The sequence below is a fragment of the Hesperophylax consimilis genome, chromosome 31 (genome assembly GCF_061612785.1).
Source record: "Hesperophylax consimilis isolate HC1 chromosome 31, BYU_Hcon_1.0, whole genome shotgun sequence".
NCBI lineage: Eukaryota > Metazoa > Arthropoda > Insecta > Trichoptera > Limnephilidae > Hesperophylax > Hesperophylax consimilis.
In genome coordinates this window covers 9,766,135-9,789,161 of record NC_142866.1, presented here as the reverse complement: position 1 = coordinate 9,789,161, position 23,027 = coordinate 9,766,135, and the positions used below count along the sequence as shown (strand labels likewise).

Sequence of the window (23,027 nt, the reverse complement as noted above, 5' to 3'; positions counted from 1 at the left end):
ATGCAAATACAATAGTTAGGTTTAAATATAAATTTATAAATACTTACTAAATTTAAAAGCCTTTTGAAATATTATTTATTTACAAATTGTCGATTCCTTACCGAGAATATTTCCTTACTTTACATAAATATTCTTGCATTCACATAAACCACCACATTAAGATTTTAAAATTATCTTCATTTTATCACCGCACATTTTTATAAGCCGCTATTTTTATAAATGATCGCAAGATTCAACTCGAACTAAATGCAATCTAGTCACTGTCTTGGATAAATACATCATTTTTTACGTGCGACATCTAGTAACTTTTCTGCAAAGTCTAGGGTGAATATTTATTTTTTTGGGATAATTTAATGAGTAAAACTTCACATTGTTAAAATTTTCAGTTCAAAATCTGTATAGATTATTACTAAGCAAGTATCACCAATATACCATATATAGCCTTAGATCAAACAAGTCTAGACAGGGCGTGTGCATCTTAAAAAATGACACCGGAACCAAAAGTATTGGTTCTAACAATTATGTTAGATTAGGTTTAATTAGGGTCACAAAAACCTGTATTAAAAAGAAAGGGCCTTATTTTATAGTCAAAATATCGAAATAAGTGTTGCTTTTTACCTATTGTTGGTATAAAAATACCAACTTTGTTTCTCGAGAATCACGGGTTGGCAAAATTATTCGACCGAATTTGTAAGACACACCGTATCTAAAGTTGACATATCTATGACCTAAGTACATAATATTAAACATTAACTAGATTTTTTTTTTTTTTTTTTTTTTCTTTATTCATGAAATATTAATGTGTACAGTTTTTACATGCTTTTCGACTACCACACTAGACACACGCCCGTATTATGGTAGTCGAAATTTATATACATAGGTTTATATAATTATATAAATGTAATATTTGATAACTTGTTAATCTAAGTATTTTTTTTCTTACATGCAATGTATGTGTATAATAGGTGACACTTTTACTGGTTCCCAGTTCAGTAGATTTCTCAAGTGTACATCAACCGTATTTTAAACTGTTGATATTAATGAGATAAAATGAACACAATCAGCAAATAAATAGGTTACTTTACTTGTTAAAATAATGAAAATAAAGTAGAAATTATGAAAATGAACTTGTTGAGATAGTGAAAATAAAGATTAATTAATTAATTATTAAACTTTTTTCTTTACAGAATTGAATGAAAAACAAAAATGACTAATAAAGAAAATGAGCTTAATTTAATGATGGCAGGCATTCCTTGAAAAAGTTCCTTCCCTTTATAAATAACCAATTTTGAACACTTATGACATACAAATTGTGAGTTTTTGATTTTCTGATATCAATACTCAGCGAGTTGAATATTTTGGGAGCAATATAAGAAAACTGCCGCTGGGCGAAAGCTGTTTTCGTTTGGGGAATTTTACATTTTAGGTGTGACGAGTATCGGGTGTTAATTTTTTGTTGTGTTTTATTCACCAAGTCATTTTTCCGTATGTATATGAGAATGGTCTTAACATATAATTGTCGAATATCTAATATTCTGAGTTTTCTAAAAAGTGGTTCTGATGGGTTTGTTGGCTTACATTTGAATATTATCCTTAGTAACAGTTTTTGAATTAAAACCATGGGATGAAGAATCGTTTTTGCACAACCTCCCCATCCCACTATACCATATGTAGTAATTGATTAAACAGTGCTTAGGAAAAAAAATAAATTTGTAAAGTTTAATGTACTAAGACTTGTTAGTGTTACTAAACTTTTATGTCTAAGACAAAATGATTTCTAGTGACCAGTCATTAGATTCGAAATGTAGATTTTATTGTAGCAAAATATTTATCATTTAATTTGTTCATAAGTTAGGAATTGAATAAATAAATAAATTAAAAAATAATTACTAATTTAATTTGTTCATAAGTTAGGAATTGAATAAATAAATAAATTAAAAAATAATTACTAATTTAATTAGATACATTAGGCAAATGTAACATTCTGTTGGTTACCTAGATACAACATTGTAATTTTTATTTTTTAACTGTAACACTTACGTTTCTGTAGTAAGCGTTCAAAGTTTGTTTGAAAACGAGATATGTAAATACGAATGTTAGAAGGAGCGCGTTAATATTAAAAAAAACGATAATAATTATGTAAAAATGGCGAAAATATTTAATAAAATATGACTCGTTTGAAAAAGAGCAAAAATCTGTCGAGAGTTGCATAATATATTAAACAACAGAAAAACGTGTTTTTAATAATTTTCAATGCTTACTTTGTGATTATTTTCTATCCACGGAATTTCATATAAATACCGTTTCGGCTTTACAAATGTGTAAAATAATCACTTAAAAACTTAAGGTTTTAGAGTGAAATATGTTATTAATCGGTAGAAATTCGGAATGCGGGGTCTTAAGGTCTTACTATCGAGCAGAACGCAAAAAAACGGCACAGTAACTAACAAAGTAACCTACTTACTAACACGAGACTGAATGACTTATTTGGGATACTATAAATTCCATGGTGTACGCCACGATAAGTTTGCCATAACACAGGAATATGTAAATAGTGCAAGAACAAGAAATGCATAATACTACGTGTAATCGTATTCATGTCGTGTGTTTTTATGAATATGAGATGCCGGACATTTGGTGAATTTACAAAACCCACCCTTCCTAAATGCAAATCCGCGAGTTCCAGGTGTCCCTATAACCGTTAATATGCTAACCTTTTTACGGTTGTATTACATTTCCGGAAATATTGTTAATATATGTATTTTTGTTGGCCAACTGGTCTTTGGGTCAACCTGCCTTTGCTAAAATGTACATAAAATATTGAAGGTTTAAAAAATCTCAAAATGAAAATTGAATAAGGCAAGTAACAAAAAAATAAATATCAACTTAAATTTTTGTTTTGTCATGATGCGCGCAACTAATCTACATTTTTTGTAAGGTTATAATATCAAGACGATAGTATTAACGTTTGTATTACAATGATGAAAATGGCGCCATGGTGCTAAGAGGTGTTAAATTATCTACCAAAGGTAAATTGTACTGTCGGCACATTCAGCAAAATCGGAGGCATTTGAGGGAGGCCTATAAATAATGATGAAAGCAAAAAGGCTTATAAAGAATGTTTTTAAAACGTGGTAATTACAAAACAGAATTTAAACAAGTCGGTAAGAAGGTAATGTACACTATAATACTAATAAAAATTCTAATTAATTGATTTAAAACCGTTTGCCACTATTGAAGAACTTTGGAATTTTCGATTGTTAAAAAAATCATTTTACTAACTACTTGTCTAATTAAATTGAATCATTTTACATCTGAAGACAATACCTTGTACACTACTGATGCTTACGTCTGACACTGACCCCCAGATCCACCCCTCATACCTTTTTCTTTTCAAATTTTCCTCTCCTTAATTTCCTTAAAAGACATACCATTCAGCTTCCCCAAAGATTACATAGGCCCTGAGGATGATTCAGGGCGTACTGTTTTTTTTGTATGCGTGAAACCGTACAAGGAGGTTGACCAGTTATTATTATTAGAGGTATGCTTTTGGTATGATTTTCTGAGGCATTGAGGTATATTTGCGGCACGTTACAGAGTGGAAAATATTCTCAGTATCGCCCTGGTGTTAGACCACTATTCAGATTGGAAAGTTGCTAGCTATTTTCCCCGTCCTCCTCTTCCCCATATCTTTCCTGCCCCCACTACATTCAGCCTCACAACATACACCAATTGGGAAAGTCATAGTCTCACTGGGTCCAGATTGTTGGGAGCAGTTTATTTGGTACAATATTTTGTTACATTTCAGAGTTATCCAGTAATGTTGGCCTCACTGGGTGGCTTACCCGTGCCGAGGCCTTTAGTTAGGATTTTGTTGCTGATGAACCATTTTTAAACTAAATCTGTACCTACAAGTATAACTAGTATAAGCGTTCTACAACTAAAGGTAGCGCCGCTAAGTGCGCAGGTGCCTTTAACAAACCCATGCAGGACATACATTATCTTATCCCCTCGGCACGCACCGCGAGGTTCCCAGGAGCGATTGACTCCGATCCGTGAGTCAAGTATCTATTATACATCATATATATAGCACGCCCGGGTTGATTAGCATAAAGCACCCGGCGTGACGCCACGCGGCCTCCCCGCTTGTAACGTGTTTTATTTAACTTTTTATTCATGATCATTATCCACGCGCCCCCCGGCGAAGGGTCAGACATTAGCCGCGGTAGATTTCCACACCGTGATTTGATATTAACTTCAAAAGAGCAAAGATAACTTGAAGTGGGGTTGTGTATAGCTTAGAGTAAATTGTTTCACAAAATATCACGGATTATCTTGGCTGTCGTAAACGTTAGGATAAAACTATAATTCTTGTTTTTTATCTAACCTAACCTAACCTACACATTTAGTTACCATCCAATTTATAAACAAATAGTTAAAAAACTAAAAAAAAAACTCACGAGGGAATTAAATTATGTTGGCAGTGATGAAGTGTACCTACAAATTCCAGACATAAAAAGTGAATATTTCATGGTGTAATTTGCTTTAGTAGGACGTCATTGGTTTTGCATTTTGTTTGCGTTTCAATTTGATAGCTTATTTAAAAATCCCCTTTTCAAATGTAAAATTAGCGTTTATTTGTTCTTTTATTCAATACGTGCCTGCCTGAAAAAAGTTTGAAAAAAGAATTATCATTAAGATAATAATGTTTTTTCGGACAAATTGTATAATTCCTTATTCGAATTGAAAAAAATGTAAGAAAAAATATTAAGGCGATGCACTACGTCGTGTAATATTTTAAATTGAGCCGCTATCAATAACAACCCTTACGTAGATGGCGATAAGGTTTAAATTCCCGCTTAACACCATCCGCCTGTTTTGATTTATCCAAGAAAAAATATGGCCAAAAGTGCCTTTTATTTTATTTTGTGGATGTTCAGGCATAAATATTTAAATTTTTAAATATTGAAGACAATATTAGTGATTTCTAAACGAAAATCTGAAACAGAAAAGGAAACGGTCACATCTGGGACTCGAACCCAGGACCCTTGTCTTTCCGGGACAGTGCTCTACCAACTGAGCTAATGGGACTCTATTCCCCTCGGTTTTATTCCGATCAATTTATAAATAACTTAATTTGCCACATTATACAATAAAATCATAACCGAAAATGGGTTCGTAAATAGGAGATTTTGAACTTTAAAGCAGTTTTCATAGGTCTAATAAATTATTTTTTTCTGGGCTTATAAAAAGACATGTAAAAAAAAATCGATTATTTCGAAGGCCAAAATGTATTCTACTCACAGTAGAGTAGTAAAGTATCTGAAACATTTCTAGGCGAACAAATTTTCAAACCAAAAACACATGATTTTGCATTACTACGTATGGCATCGCCTTAATGGTTTTAATTAAGTAGGTAGGTATTTAAGTACCTACTTACTAATCTTAGGATTACAGAGGAAATTTCGGTTTTGATTTATTAAATTTACTAGCTTATGTGTACCCCGCGTTGCTGGGAGTTATCCTTAGGAGATAGACATATACATTTACAGATTTTTTTGTAGGCCTTTTTAAGATATACAATTCCGTAGTACATTATTTTGATGTATCTCATAAGGTTTAGCCAGCGTTAGCAATGTAAGCGCCAGAAAATATTTTTTTACGATTTGATTACAAACATCAACTTTTATCTACTTTCTATAAATATAATGTGCATGTATCATATATATAAACCTTTCGAAAGAAATTTTCTAAATGATATGAAAATCCTATCAAAATCCGTTGCATAGTTTAGAAGAACTATGCGCATAAACAAACAGACCTAGAAAGTGACTTTATTTGATACTATTTAGAGAAGAGAAAATGTATTAGAAACACATTATTCAGTTTAGGTCTACTGTTCACAGAACTACTAGTAGATTTATACCCATTATCACTCTTATTCGTATTTCTAAGAGTACCTACCTTCCGATAATTATTTTTTAGAGATTAGTTTGAATTGATTTAAACATCAAACGCCTTTTCAAAATTGACACTTCCTCCAATGATAGCAAATATTAAAAACTATTTATAAGGTTTAATTTTCATGTAACGATGTAGGTATGTACGTTTGGTCTTGTTGTGATTTTTTTTTTTTTAAATTTTATATACTAATTCTTCACAAGAGGAATATTTGATATTTTCATCGAGGTTTATTTATATATGAAAATCGTTGACAGTAATAATATAAATGGAGACAGAAACGATTAAATAAAATAGATACGGATAGTAGATAAAATTTAAAATGTAAGATATTTTTGTAATATTATGAGTTAGACGTAGAAAAGAACAAGCTTCTCGGTAGTTAATCACGTACCCTTTGTTTGAGCGAATCGGGCGCGCGATTAGTCACCACTGGTAATCTGGCACGGCGGCCGGTCACGTGGCCTTCCGAAGCATTAACCGCCCATTCGTCCACCGACGCACCCAACACCCACCCACCATTGGGAAATATATATTTTATATGTACACACTGAGTTTCACGCTTGGAATTGTGCAATATTCCATCAAGAAAACGCCTCCTACCGGCTGGACGCGAAGCTTTCACCTCGAGCGCAACGGAACTAATAGGAACTGATCTGCAAGCGTACCTCTCGGTCAGCTGCTGCTAGTATTCAACTCTTCATAGAGCTAACGATACTATAGTGTATATTGTTATAGATGCGTACCGAGTTAACTTCAATTTAAAAGCGTCGTATCTAGGCAGTTTATTTTATCATTATGTAATGAAAAGTGAAGATTTTGAGGCGGTCAGTAAAGAAGTGGGATGATCACTGCCTCAAGAGGTTTGACTCTCGACTAGCAAGCCTTCAAATCCCGACATGCGCAAGTAAATTTAATTTGATTCATTTGCGTTATTTCACAATTTACTTATTTAATATAATGTATAGCATATTTGCGACACGTTCCAGAGTGGAAGATACTCTCAGTATGAAACGTTGCTTGAAATGGCGTTGGTCATGTTTGGTTAATAGATCCGAATAACCAGGTACTTACGCATCTTTCCCTACCCCATCTCTTTCCCCTCCTCACTACCTTCAGCCTCACAATATACCCCACTTGGAGATGCCATAATCTCAGTGTGCTCCAGATTGTGGGGAGCAGTTATGACTCTTGTGTGATTTCAACTTTAAAAAGTCTAAATGGTGCTAAACAAAACCATAGTCTCTGTAAAAAGTATGTAGGTACTCGATATTAAAAGTTCAGCAATGGTATATTTTAGGTGGCATTTTACTAAAAATAGTAAATTATAATTGTAATGTCCGAAATATAGGGTTTAGCAGAGAAGGTGAAATATTATATATGCAATTCATAATAATGATATATTTTAAACTTAGTTCTATCGAAACGGGAGTCATTCTACCAATATAAAAAAGTGGGTGTGTCAAGCCTACGCAAGACAGAAGTGAAACTTCTAGTTTCAGCTGATGCTTGGCGTGGCGCAGTTCGCTGGTGTCTGAGAGAGAGGAAAGAAGAGAAGAGAGAGAACGTTCGTGAGCGGCTCCCCCACCTCAACAAGGTTTCACTTCAAAAATGCCACAGCCGAGAATCGAACCTCGCTTAACTGATTGAAAGCCAACCACGCTGAGCACCAACTGTAAGCAAAGCCGCATAAATTGATTATATTATGTAGGTTCTGAAAATATGAGAGCTTGTTATGTTTTATAATGTTACCTACATCACACCCAAAATATAATATATTTTTAAAAATAATGTACAATGTACAGAAATAGAATCCCACACAAGATCGCGTAGTGCGCTCTAGCGAACGGATATTTTATCAGAGGGAGATAGTTTTAATTTTTTTTTCTGTAAATTATTACATATTATCAAAATAAATAAATTAATTAAATAAATGTAATACAATTATCATAATATACGGATTAGATAATAATTTTAATCCAACACAATAACGCAAAGCGCGCTCTAGCGGAGTAATGTTTTATCACAGTGAGATAAGTGTTTTTATTATTTTGCAATATTATTTTCTTTTAAAAAATGTTCTGACCTACTAAAAAATAAGATATTGAATGAAAAAGGCGTTAAAAACAAAAAAATAATGTGCGATGGCCGAGAATCGAACTCGGATCAACTGCTTGGAAGGCAACTATGCTGACCATTACACCACCAACGCCAGTTGTCGGGATGAGCTAAGAAGCATTTATATGTTACTTCAAAACTTTGACTAGATCAAATGAACTTTAATCGGTGGTGGGGGTACCCGCATTTTCGTTTCGGTCATGAGTCGGTGTTCGAAAAACGAACAGGGGTTGGAATAGCCGACTCAAGGGCTATTCCACACAGATAACAAATCAATTAATTATACGGTTTTTGACAGGCGAATGCGGAAACACAATGCGTAACGTTACTTCACAAGCAACTTACCGGTGAAATGATGGTGAAATCTGCATCAGCCTCATCTGTCAGCACTGGAACTGAACTGTCGTTCGTTATCACTCGTTATTTTAGATTAAATTGCGATAATAAATACGTATTATGATTATTCCGATAACACAACCGGGGATCGATAATTGACAGGTCGAACCGTTTTTGTCCAACTGGCTGGGCTCACGGCTTTCCGTCGTTTTAGCTGACTTGTGCGAACTTAAACTAAACAGTTCAAATCCTGACGATACGATTGGTTAGTACACGGCCTGTCAAAAGCAATTGGCGTTACGGAACATTCCGCCCACCAAAATACAACAACGTGTATTTTAAATAAAATTTAGAAACAAAACGGGCAATGCTGTGGAACGTTGCGTGAACGAAGAAACAGTGAAAAGAGAGAAGAAAAAGAAAAAAATATATATATTAATAATAATAATGAAAATGATAAGAAAGAATGCGCCGCGGAAGCGAAAATGATTAGTCACATTGACTAGGCAATGGACACAATTTGGGTAATGGTCTCGTGAGAAGAGAACCATTCGATGTACGAACCGTAGCGATACGAACAACGCCGTCGGGGCCTGGATGACAATGTTCTCGATGTAGAGCGTCTATCACAAGAGAAGTAAGCTTAGATTCGCGAGGAAATAGGGCAGGATGTTTATACTCGAATTCGAGCCCAGATTGAGATAACCTGCCACCCACCCTGAGCACACCGTGGTCGTCAATGAAGGGATTAAGCTTCCGCATTTGTTTCGACATAAGGTTGCCCTCTTTCAAGCGTGTGATATCATTATTAAAATGTACATGATGAGTGCGTTTAACTACTGTCAAAAGTGAAGTGTGAATTTCGGCACGGTTTAATGGAAGATACAAACGACGAGATTCTTTATTCTGTAGGTTGTATATGAATCTAAGACAGTAACCGAGAATGCGTTGGATCTTCCGAATCGAAGAAAATTTAACTAATAATAGGTCCACCAGATTTTCGTCCTGTTGGACAAATAAAGATCGAACTCGTTCCTCAGAGTGAAGTTCAATTTCGTCGAAATTGCCATCGAACAACGGCCAAGAATCGGATGACTGGATCAGCCACGAAGGCCCCGCCCACCATAACGTGTTATCGATCAGATCGGCTGGAGATTGACCACGAGAAGCGACATCCGCTGGATTATCTCCAGATGACACGTGATGCCAGGAAGTCCCTTCGAGGGCATCTTGAATGTGACTGACACGGTTAGCCACGAAAGTCTTCCAGCGACACGAAAGAGAACGTAACCAGGCGAGCACGATGGTTGAATCCGACCACGCAAAGGTATTGGAGATCTGAAGCAATGGTACGTATAAATCTTTGACGAATTTTAATAGATCTGCTAGAAGAACTGCCGCACACAGTTCAAGGCGAGGCAATGAAATCTTTTTTGTGGGGGTGACTCGAGACTTGGCGCAAACCAAATATATTTGGACTTTATCGTTAACATCCATGATTTGCAAGTAAACTACCGCGCCATATCCAAGTTCCGAACTATCTGAGAAGCCATGAAGTTGACACGACTCCATGTGAGGGAATGACACCCATCGAGGGATTTTGAACGACTTCAAGAGCGGTAATTGTTTAGTATAACGATCCCATTGACGAACAATTTTAACAGGGGGGGTGTCATCCCACCCAACCTTTAGAACCCACAACTTTGGTACTAGGGATTTGGCGAAAAACGTCAAAGGGCATAGAAAAACGAGAGGGTCAAAAACCCGAGCGACTTCACTGAGGATAGTGCGTTTAGTGCACTCGCGATCGAGGCATAGGACTTCGAATGAAAATGTATCATGTCGTGGCTCCCACTTTAATCCCAATACCTTGAGAATGTGAGAGTTATCAACATCCATGGACACCAAGTCATTGAGGCAGTATTCCGGAGGCAGATCGGCGAGTAATTCTGGTTTGTTACTAGCCCACTTCCGCAATTCGAATTGACCTCGTTTAAACAGCTCGATAACTTCGGTTTTCGTTTGTTGAGCTTGTTCTAAGCTGTTACAACCGGTAACGATGTCATCTATGTAAATATCCGAAGTTAGCACACGACGCGCTAGCGGTAAATCATAACCTTCATCTTTGGTCAACTGTTTGACAGTACGACAGGCCAAAAATGGGGCGGAGGAGACACCATAGGTTACAGTGTTTAGTTGGTACTCGTGGAAGGGTTCCGACGAATGAAAACGCCAAAATATTCTTTGGAAAGCGCGATCTGGTTCTAGAACCAATATTTGGCGATACATTTGTCGTACATCAGCAGTAAACACTACCGATGGTATACGGAATTTTAGCAAAAGCTCCAGCAGGTTCTTTTGAAGCTTTTGACCGATAAGCAAGGTATCATTTAACAAGGATCCGTTAACATCCGTCGCTGAGGCGTCGAAAACGACTCTTAAGTAAATGCTAGTGCCGCCTGGACGAAGAATGCAATGATGAGGTATGTGATACTTTCCCTTGTGCAAATCTTCTCCAGGAACACGAGTCATGTGACCACTGTGTAAATAATCAGTCATGAAAGCAGAATATTGTTCACGTAAGGTTGGATTTGCTATGAGTTTGCGCTCGAGTGAATGGAATCTACGTAAAGCGATCTCACGCGACCCTGGAAAAGAGATATCCCTTCCACTTTCTCGGAAAGGCAAGGATACGATGTATCTTCCCGAAGATCCGTCCCGTGAGTGGTCAGTGCAGTACATTTGTTCACAAAGTTGTTCCTCATGAGTGAGGTGTGAAGACTGGGGAATGGTGTCTAACTCCCACAGTCGCTGGACCTCTTCGTGGAGCCGGTCCTCGTTAGTAACGATGAAAGATTTCGTTTCGTGAGCAGTGTCCGAACCAATTGAACCTAGAAGAAGCCAACCAAATGCAGAATTGAAAGCTGATGGCTGACGTGGACCACCATTCACATTACCAGGTCTCAGAAGACAAGAGAAAACCTCAGCACCCAGAAGAAGATCAATCGGTCCCGGTTTGTGACAGTCAGGATCGGCAAGAGGCAAGTCTCTCAACTGATGCCACGATGACTTATCTAGACGAACAGTTGGCATGTTGCCACAGATACTTGGCAGCGTAAGTGCCTTGATGTTGAAGAGAACCCGTCCCTTAACACCGATCTCTAATTGAATGACTCCTGACGTGGTTGCGGAAGATTGGCCTAAGCCGCTAACTCTCTGAGAACTGGCTTGACGAGGGATGCCTACGAGCTCCGCAGCACGATCGGTGATGAAGTGAGCTTGACTGCCCGAATCGATCAATGCGCGAAAGGTTTGGAAACGGCCGGATGAATCGCGAATGCCAACATTGGCGGTTGACAATAGTACTATGGACTTGTCTCCTAAGTTGGTGAGGACCTGAATTTTAGAGTCGGAAGAAGGCTCCTGGTCCGTAGACGCCGTGGAGTGTTGATACTGATCTTCCAAAGAAGCGTTTTCGTCTCGATGGAGCAAAGTATGATGTTTTTGCTGACATTTTTGACATGTAAACAAAGATTTACAATCTTTAAGATAATGAGAAGAATGAAGACAATTGAAACACCAACGGTGTGATTGAACAAACTGTAGGCGATCCTGAACTGACTTGAGTGCAAATACCTTGCACTTGGAAATGGAGTGGTCTTCCCCGCAACAGGAGCATTTCAGATAAGTGGTGGAGTTCGAGGACCTATTTGTTTTAGGCTGTCCTTTATTAAGATCGCAAAGAAGCGCTGAAGTGCGTTTTTTGGCAGCCTGATTAAAGTTCCGTGCAAGAGGTTTGTCAATAGTACTGCTATCGCGAGTCGAAAAATGTAAGTCTCGTACAAGAGCTTCGCATTTGTTATAAAGAAACTCTTTGAGTTTCAAATATGAAGGCAGGTCGGTAGGAGACTGCAGTTGTTCGAATGCGCATCTTGTAGGTGAATCTAATTTCGACAGAATTAAATAACAAAGCACGAAGTCCCAATTATCTATTGGGAGATCCAATTCTTTTAAAATTGTTAAATCCTCATTAAATACATCGAACACGCGACGAAATTCAAAAGGATCGTTAGGCGGAAAATTTAAATTTAGCATTTCCCGCCAACACGTAAAGGCGAGTTCACGCGCGTTACGATAGCGCGCGATTAATCTTTGATATGCTTCAACGTAGTGAGCTCCTTGTACTGGAAATGTCCGAATTAACCCTAAAGCTTCTCCAGATAAACATGAGAACAAATACTGCATGCGTTCGATGTTGGATAAAGATTTGTTTTCATGAATCAGAGCGTTAAACATGTCGTAAAATTCGGGCCATTGCTTGACATTTCCAGAAAATATTGGAATGTTTATTTTTGGTAATTTAACGTTTGTGCACGCATTCGCGGTCTTACAATCGAGAGGCTGACTGGTTAACTCCTGGTAAATTTCGACAATTTGATAATACATCTCGTCAAAGGTTTCACGAATTTTATCCTCATCAATTTCGTTTGTGTCATCTAAAGCTAATATTTCCGCGTGAGACGTTTCAAATTCAAGAACTATCTTTTCCAGAGTAGTATAATGCGCTAACAATAAGTTGCACTTAGTTGCATCGTGCAAAGCGCTTTTTGCTATTTCATGTGTCTTGACTAACCTATTATTCGCTAATGTCCGTTTCCGGCGCAATGTTTGAATGGCTGGGGCCATGTTGAATAAACGCGATTGGAAACGTACCTAAAAACGAAACGAAATAAATGATAATAATTTAATCTATTATAATTATATACGCGGTAGGTCGTAAATACTATGAAATCGTAAATACTATGGTCGTAAATAAACGAAATAAATGATAATAATTTAATCTATTATAATTATATGCGCGGTAGGTCGTAAATACTCAAGAGCTAGGTACCTACCTAATTACTGTTCGAATTGATTATTATTCAAAATTTAAGAAACATTCCACAGCATATATCCGTTTTGGCATAGATAGATTATAATCTTAAAGTTCCCTAGTTTCGGCACCAAAAATGTTCGAAAAACGAACAGGGGTTGGAATAGCCGACTCAAGGGCTATTCCACACAGATAACAAATCAATTAATTATACGGTTTTTGACAGGCGAATGCGGAAACACAATGCGTAACGTTACTTCACAAGCAACTTACCGGTGAAATGATGGTGAAATCTGCATCAGCCTCATCTGTCAGCACTGGAACTGAACTGTCGTTCGTTATCACTCGTTATTTTAGATTAAATTGCGATAATAAATACGTATTATGATTATTCCGATAACACAACCGGGGATCGATAATTGACAGGTCGAACCGTTTTTGTCCAACTGGCTGGGCTCACGGCTTTCCGTCGTTTTAGCTGACTTGTGCGAACTTAAACTAAACAGTTCAAATCCTGACGATACGATTGGTTAGTACACGGCCTGTCAAAAGCAATTGGCGTTACGGAACAGTCGGTTTTACTCCGGTCCTCGAAATTGCATGACGCGCGTAAAGAAGTTTCACTTCAATATAATCTGCCTTACTTCTAAAATGGCTAACGCCAGTTTTTCGATATTTTTTATGCCATATTCCGTCAAAATTGGATGATTTTAGGTGGTCAATGTTACACAAGAAAAACTCAAATTGTTAAAATTAAAATACGCTTATAGAGTAAATTCTACATAGGTCTCTAAAACTGGCACTGCTCGCTGCAAAAACAAAAAAAAAGTATTTTTCCTCTATCCATTTAACTAAAGTAGTCATTCAATATAATGCGATGTAATTACTGTAGTAGTAAATCTACTATTTCGTTAGTATTGGTTTACAAACGTCGCTAAATTAAAACTTTTAGGGCCTTACAAATATGCGTGTTTAAAATATTACTCCACTGATAAACAACCATGATTGTAGGGTAATTTTTTTTTCAGTTGTGCAAATTTAAAACACGTTTATTAGTTTGGAGTAAATTGCTAAAACAGTGCAATAATTCGGCTTGATGAAGTTCAATTGATATAACACCCCCTCGCTTGAACATAATCTAATAATAACCGGTAATTTCGAGTTGAAATGTTAAAACACATATTAATTCAAATCGTCATGACTTGTAATCATTTTCCATTGACGCTGACAATCAGATTGTCACCCTAAACTCCCACCGTTAAAAGGTCAAATTGAGTCGTACACGGAATCATTCATAGTCTATTAAATTGAAGTTATTATTCGCAGTGTGTCGGGGCCTCGCGCTGGGAAATCAGGGCGGGTGGATGTATGTAATTACATGAAATGTTTACCTACTGATATTCCGTTCCAGCGCGCGCATGCGTCGGCCACCCGCCTAATAGCTTATAGCTTTCACGAAGGACGCATGACTAATAAAATTATGACTCTGAATGCTTTTTAACCTCTAGTGACCAGTAATGGTACATTGACGTGACCTTATGACTACAGGTAAATGTATATAAAAAAAAACTTCAACGCATTACAGATTTCATGTTTTTTTTATCACTTCATATATAATGCGGTATTTTCACAAACTATGAAAACCGTTAAAAATGCACGGAGAAAAATGAGTATTTCTAATTTATTAAGAAATTCTTCAAATTATTTGTCTTTGAAATTGACAAAAAGTTTATCAGGTAACCAGTTATTTCATTCGTTAAAGGCCTGCAATCCCGTTTTTAACCGCATTGCCAATAATTTGAAGGTTAAAAGTTTATTTCTCTGATTTAATAACGCAATTATTGATTTTAAAAACGATCTGTAACCGTTCAATTTCATTATGACGTTGGATCGTGTGACTTGTGAAAAAGCCATATTCACTAATAAAAACAAACATTTCATTTTGGAGGCATATAAAAAATGGCACGTTTGATTAGCATTTTGAAAATTAAAATAATATTTCGGAAATATTGTGACGTAAAAATGGAATTAATCCAAGGAAACTGGATTAATATTATTATTTTTTGTTGTTTTACATTTCGGTATGTGGTGGTTTGTGGATTGCGATAGGTACAAGCGTTTTATACAACATAATTTTAAATGAGATTTGCTCATCAAAATGTATGTATTTGGTTGTAATTTGTATTTATAGAATTGTTTATTGACATACCTGAACTTGCCAGCCGACTGCTGGTGGGGCCAAACATCTGGTAGGGATCTACAAATGAAAACATTATTATTAAGGTAACTATTAATTATCTATAATTTTTTTAAATACTTACACACGTACACAGTTTCGAAAAAAACTTTCTCAATAATACGTCGATAAAAATGTGGATCGCTTAGAAGAGTTAAGATATTTTCTAAACAGCTTAGTGGCTAACATCTTTCATATAGCTGAGTTTGAATTGAAATTGACATCGTATGCATTTGTCTGATGTTTAAAATCCTTTTCAAATACAACTAAACTTGAAATATAACGACGGTAGATCCCTATTCATAATCGAAATATTGTTTCAAATGGCTTTTGGAGTGGTTGGTGACAAGATTTGAATAGTCAGGTATTTTCCAACCTTCGTCTTCCCGACATTATCCTTTTCCGATAAGTCGTGAAGCAATTTCCAACAATGCTCAGGTATTTATAAACTTACTTGCTAGTTCTCTCAGCTCAGCACTTGTACGGGCGTCGTGTGAACCATTGATCTTCCAATCAAATTAAAGTCTAATGCGTTTATGTGGGCAAATAAGAAATGGTAACCTAGGCACTGCTTTGGAGAAAATGATATTTTTTTAATTAATTCCTTAATTGAGAGCCCTGCATTATTTCAATTGATTAAATTTCATGTTCCTAATAGAGTCACACGAACTAAAAACACCATCAACTGCAACGATAATGTCAATACCATTTTGTTTATAAACTCCCTTACACAACTTATGTAATTTTATAGATATTCTTGAAAACACAGAATAAACTTACAAAAAAGTATTGTAATTCTTATTTGTAAAAATTTTTTCTGTGTTATAAATGTACTTGAACCGTATTAAATTTTTTTTTTTACCATATTTGAATATTTAGTTTGTAATGTTTAAGTTTCGGTTCTGACAACGTCTTAGGACGGGTTTACCCTTGAAAACAATGCTAATCGAAGAATTAAATAAGCTGTAATCAAGATAGACACTCTATTATGTCGCCGTTATTCTGCAATAATAATAACTTAGCTTCTCAGACACGCATTAGCATAGAAAGGCAATTAATATCTCGTAACGAGGGTGATTTGTATGTTTAGATGTAATAAAATTTTATGACTTATGCCCTATTCTATTGTCCTTTAATTCCCCACCGAGGAAAAATTAGCAGAGCTTTCTGTTACCCCCCATCAGTATTCAGTGCTGTGGGGAGCGCGCTGCAGTACCGGCGGAGGTTAAACAGTGGACCCTTCACCCTCACGAACTGGCGGACTCCGAACCTGTCTTTTCAGTGGTAAATGATTAAAATTCTCAGAAAAATAGTTTTTCTTCATTTTATATATAATATTTAATTTAATTATATACATATATTATTTTTATATACGAGAGAATAATGTCCTCCAAGCTAGGATTATTCGCTTATGAATGAATCCCATCAGAGTCCCGTGGTCGAGGGATGGGGTTCTCGACCACCAAGCTGAAGATCCGCGTTTGAAATACCGACTTGCGCAATTACATTTTATGGGATTGAAATTCACAAATTAATCAATTAGAATAATGTATAGTATATTTGCACCACGTTGCAGAGAGGAAGATACTCTCAGTATCGCCCTGGTGTAAGATCACCATTCAGAATTGAAATGTTGCTTTAAATGGCTTTGGCTGTATTTGGTAACCAGATCTGAATAGCTAGATACTTCCTGATCTTCCTCCTCCACATTTACTTCTCCTCCCCACTACCTTCAGCCTCACATTTTACCCTAATCGGGGATGCCATAGTCTCAGTGGCTCCAGACGATCGGGAGCAGTTGTGCGGTTTCACATAATTAAAAAAATTATATTTGTTTTCTGAATTTATCATTTTTATAAATTTGCTAATTCTTTTTTAATTTATTTTATTACTTGCATATATAAAATATTTTATAAGTATTTACACTCTCGTGGTATTTGTGGGATTAATTACGCCAACCTCCCCCACATTCCGGAATAAAGAAATGAATGGATTTTTAAGACGCAAATTATTAACTATTGAAAAATAAACACTATCTATTTAATAAAAAATCTATTAAAGTACGATAGAAGATTAGTATCTGATGTAATTTTTCTTTTTAAAATCTTTAATTCCTTTATTGAAAGCCCAAAATTGAATTATCATCTTACATTTTGTTAACTTAAAAGTAATTATTAGTTTACATTTTGTTACTTAAAATTAATTATTAGTTTAAGTTTTGTTAACTTAAAAGTAATTATTAGTTTACATTTTGTTAACTTAAAAGTAATTATTAGTTTACATTTTGTTAATAAAAGTAATTATCAGTTTACATTTTGATAACTTAAAAGTAATTATTAGTTTACATTTTGTTAACTTAATAGTAATTATTAGTTTTCATTTTCTATAGCCCCATTGTTAATTTCAGTAAATTTGAATCATATTATTATTTATATACTGTTTGTAATCATAGTTATTTTATAATTTAAAAAAATGAAGATTTATTCTGTGTACATAACGGTACCTACTTTGAATGATTTTTTTTTTTTTTTTTTAAATTTATTTACGTAGCCGTTCGCATTGACTTGTACGATTCTCGTCCGTCCTAAGACATAGACAATAATTTTCTATGACCATTCACTGCTCTTTTGAGAAGGGTATTTAAAAATATATAATAATTTAATAAGATTTATTTGCCAAAGGAACTTTGTTTGCTCATTTTTCGGGTTTCTCCCCTCGCGTGAAGCGGCCAGGGGCGAAGTCTGGTGGGTGGTGGGGAGGGGGTGGTCGCCCCACCAAACGCTGTCACTAAATCGAAAAGTAATCACTTTTGCTGTTCATATAAATCGCAATCATACCATTTGGAGGCAGAGATTGTACCAATTATTGATATTTTATTTATTTATAGTCGGTGCGTATACTTTTGGTTGTGCAATTGGAAATGGGAGATTGAGTTAGCCGGGGAAACATACGTTTGTCTTTCGATCCGATATTTTTTTCCGGATGATCGCTCCGTCATTTGGGGAGAATCTTTCGAATATCTTTTGACTTATGTTTTGTATCGTAAGATTTCCAATAAAATGACAACTTTTATCCATTACAACGCACGATAAAATGTATCACATGTACAGATTGCGGAAGAGTTTTTGAATTTTTTATGAAATTGTATTAATTCATTAATAATACACTGAGAAAAATGAGTATTGCAGATTTATTAAAATCCTGTTAAAAACGGGATAGCATGCCGTTTCCTAATAAACTTTTATTACATTCATAATTACCATTACATTGCATTATCCCACCTGCTTTTGGTACCCACATTGTACACAATGACGAAATGCGAAAATATGTATTTTTATGAACACGTGTTCGGACATCGCTATAACACATTCGACTTATACTGATAGTTTATTTGGAAACCGGTCCATTCATTATTTAAAGGCCCGTAGTCCCGTTCTTAACAGGAATACGAATAATTTGAAGAGATTCTTAGTAGGTAAATAAAAAATATTTTATATCAGTAAGAGTTCTCCGTGTATAACACTTATGACGGGTTGTTTCACAGAATTTGAACAATTCATCAAATTTTAAAGTTAATTAATTTTACAGTTTATTACAGAAATTTAATAAAACTTTCACCGAACTTAACATTAACTTTGAAAATTGATGAATTGTTGAAATTCTGTTAAACAACTCGTCCTTATTAATAAACGAATTTCCTCTCGTCTTCATTATTATAAACTAGGGTGAACTTTTGAAAAATAACGGATAGTCCGAATTCTCGACGAATCAGTTCCAAATTTGAAAATGACTGTTAAAATAATTAACTGTTAAAAAAACTTTTAGGTAGGTACTTTTTCGCTTCCCTGAATTCTCCAAACAAACTCTTAAATTTAAAAGGACACTAAAATTTGAAGAAAAAGTTCCACAGTTGATTCATTGAAACGGAGTTACGCAAAGACAGAGGAGTCACAACCAAAATTATTGTCTTAATTTTTTTTTTTAATAAGCAGTAATTGTTGATTGAGGTACATATTGAATCATTTGGCGGGTTGGAAATAAGCAGACATAGCTCAGTGGTTTCAGAGCACCTGACCGGACATCAGGAGGCACGGGTTCAATTCCCGTTGGCGGCATTTATTATTACTAGGGAGATATTTTCAATTTCTATTGATATTTCAGGTGACTAATTATTGCTTATAATTATTTGTTATCCTTTATGCAATGCATAAAACCTTGTCTTATAAACATTATTTTATCATTAAAAAATAATACTTCTTATTGATCTATAAGTGAACCTCTTTCAATTTAAGTGGATTAAGTATATTTCCAAAGATTAGTTTAAAAAATGTTTCCTAAAAATATTTTTCGGCGTGCTTCTAAGGTATGGTAATGGATATTAAAATCAATGTCATTTAAAACTCTTTGTGACTGTTGTACTTTAGTGGTATATTATGAGTGTTTTGACAGTAACCCTCAATTATACACAAACCTATATATGGATAAGTACATGTGTACTCAACACCAGTGGCATATGGAATGGAATTAAAACAATCCCAGAAATTACATCCTTTGGGAATGTTTTAAGGAGATCCGGATCCATTCTTATTATTTTGTATTGTTATAAATAAATAATAATATATATTTTAAAGTCAAACCAACTACTTAATGTAGTTGCTTCTCGCACTAATTGTTTGTATAGTTCTATACCTCAGAGATTCGTGGGTAATGAATATCACTCTGTTGACATACGAGTATTTAACTACGAGACCATTGCTCCTTTTAAAAAACGTATTACGTTATTTTTATTGTTAATACGTAAATTTGTATTTTTATTATGTTATTGTTATTGTTATATTATTATTATTAGGAAGTTATTGTTATTATGTTATTGTTATTATAATAACATAATAACAATAACATCCTAATACTACGAGACCATTGCTCCTTTTAAAAAACGTATTACGTTATTTTTATTGTTATTATGTTATTACGTAAATTTTTATTTTTATTATGTTATTGTTATATTATTATTTGGATGTTATTGTTATTATGTTATTGTTATTCTATTATTTTAATTATGTTTGTGTAATTATTATTATTGTTATTATGTTAATGTTATTTTATTGTGTTACTATTTATATTGTTTTTACTGGTGTGTTATTGTTATTATTAGTATATTATTGTAATTATGTTATTGTTATGTTAATAATATTAAAGTTATTGTGTTATCGTTTTTACGTTATTATTAAGTTGACACGATTATTATAACCTTTACGTACTTATTTTCTGTTAAAAAAGGTACCATTCAAGTGCCGGCAGAGCTAGAAATATTATTACACGAATTTTGTGCTGATTAGATTTTAGACTATGCTACGTCACTATTCGAAGTATTACAAATCTAATGTGTAACTATTTATATTGTTGTGTTATTGATGTATGATATATACATGTACCCGAATAAGACCACCCCGGTGAGACATTATCTGAAGCGGAACATAATACATTATTTGCTAACGACCTTTTGATCGATGTCAGTATTAGTTATAGCCGATTAGGTATATGCGAAGAAATCACCTAGGGGCGCGTGCTTTTAGTGAGCACTACTATTCCAATAGTAAAGGATAATATAGAAAATATATGATGCACACGTGAATGGTAGAAATAGTCGGGGACCCCCGAGCAAAACATGGAACGAACAAGTGAATCAGATACTTGAGTCAGGGTATGTCAAGAGTCAGAATAATTAAAGAGTATGTATTACACGATGTATGAATGTGAACGAGGCAAGAAGTATGTGGCTATCTGTCGGATGTTGTACCAACGGGAAACCAATGTAGGTTCGCTTGGACAAAATATATTTTATTTATTATTTGGCAATCTGCGAAGAGTTTCACAATTAGTTAAATATTGTCGATATTGTTCATGATTGTACAAGAGAGTTACTTTGTAAATACTCTTTCTATTACTATGAAATCACACAGTAAAAAATTGTTAGTGCATAAATTAAATTTGTTATTAATTATTTGTTTCTAATTGTTATTATTATTTGTTAAGGCGATGCACTACGTCGTGTAATATTTTTAAATGAGCCGCTATCAATAATAACCCTTACGTAGATGGCGATAAGGTTTAAATTCCAGCTTAACACCATCTGCCTGTTTTGATTTATGCAAGAACAAAACATGGCCAAAAAGTGCCTTTTACTTTATTTTGTGGATGTTCAGGCATAAATATTAATTTTTTTTCGATCATTTTATAAATAACTTAATTTGCCACATTATACAATAAAATTAAAACCGAAAATGGGTTCTTAAGTAGGAGATTTTGAACTTTAAAGCAGTTTTCATAGGCCTTATACATTATTTTTTCTGGGCTCATAAAAAGACTTATCTACAAAATACTCGATTATTTCAAAGGCCAAGATGTATTCTACTCGAAGTATTTAATTAAAGCATCTGAAACATTTCTAGGCGACCAAATTTTCAAACCAAAAACACATGATTTTGCAGTGCTACGTATGGCATCGCCTAAGTTATTTGCTTATTTAAAACCTCCACAGCTCAATATAGAAAACACATTACAATCCACGGACTCCGTTGTTGAATGGTTACGATCCTTTTTTACGAATTTGGAGGTTCAAAACCCGGCAAATTTTATTTGTTTCATTTGTGTTATATAAACACAAATATTATAGCTATTTTCGACACATTCCAGAGTGGTAGATACTTTCAGGGTCACCCTATAGAAATGCCACCATTCAGAATTGAAACGTTGCTTGAAATGGCTTTAGCTGTGTTAGGTGACCAAATATGAATAACTAAGTACTCCTTCCCTTCCTTACTACCAGTGTACTTTTTGGCGTAATAGAGTGCTAATATTAAAATAAAATGTCATTATTGAAGTTGTTGTAGCCGAAAAAGTTTTTTACAATAAAAACACATAAATTTGTTTTTGACCACTATAGTTTTATTTTCACTCTACCGGTTTCGGAAGAACCCTTCCTTCGTCAGGAGAATATTAAAAACTAGTTTTTAATATTAAGTATATATAATACTAAGTTTTTAATATTCTCCTGACGAAGGAAGGGTTCTTCCGAAACCGGTAGAGTGAAAATAAAACTATAGTGGTCAAAAATAAATTTATGTGTTTTTATTGTAAATTATGATGAGCCACAAAGTGAATGCTTTTTACAATTACGGAAAAAGTTTTTATTTCTTTTGAAAATTCGATTGTTCGTACGAAGGTTTTTCAGGAAATCGGTGCAGTGCACTTCCAAACCAAATTTGATGAAAATCTTCATACAAAAAGTAGAATTATCGAAAACAAAAAATAAAAAAACGTTTCGGTCTACAACATCAATAATGTCATTTTATTTAATATTAGCACTCTAGTACACCCAAAATTCACGAGCCGCCACTGCCCACTACCCCAATTGGGGATGCCATAGTCTCACAGGCTCCAGATGGTTGAGAGCCGTCGGGACTCTTGTGAGGTATTCACATAAAAAGTGAAGATGTCAAT

General features: G+C 34.7%; 1 protein-coding gene across 2 annotated transcripts in view; it reads right to left on the bottom strand.

Annotated features, from left to right (window-relative positions):
- The window catches only part of Ets65A (DNA-binding protein D-ETS-3), a 182,111-nt gene that overhangs the window by 15,051 nt on the left and 144,033 nt on the right, over positions 1–23,027 (bottom strand). For both annotated transcript variants that reach the window (XM_089649754.1, XM_089649753.1), the window contains exon 6: positions 15,498–15,545. In XM_089649754.1, the coding sequence (XP_089505880.1) occupies positions 15,498–15,545 (48 nt within the window). The remainder of the gene's footprint in view (positions 1–15,497; positions 15,546–23,027) is intronic.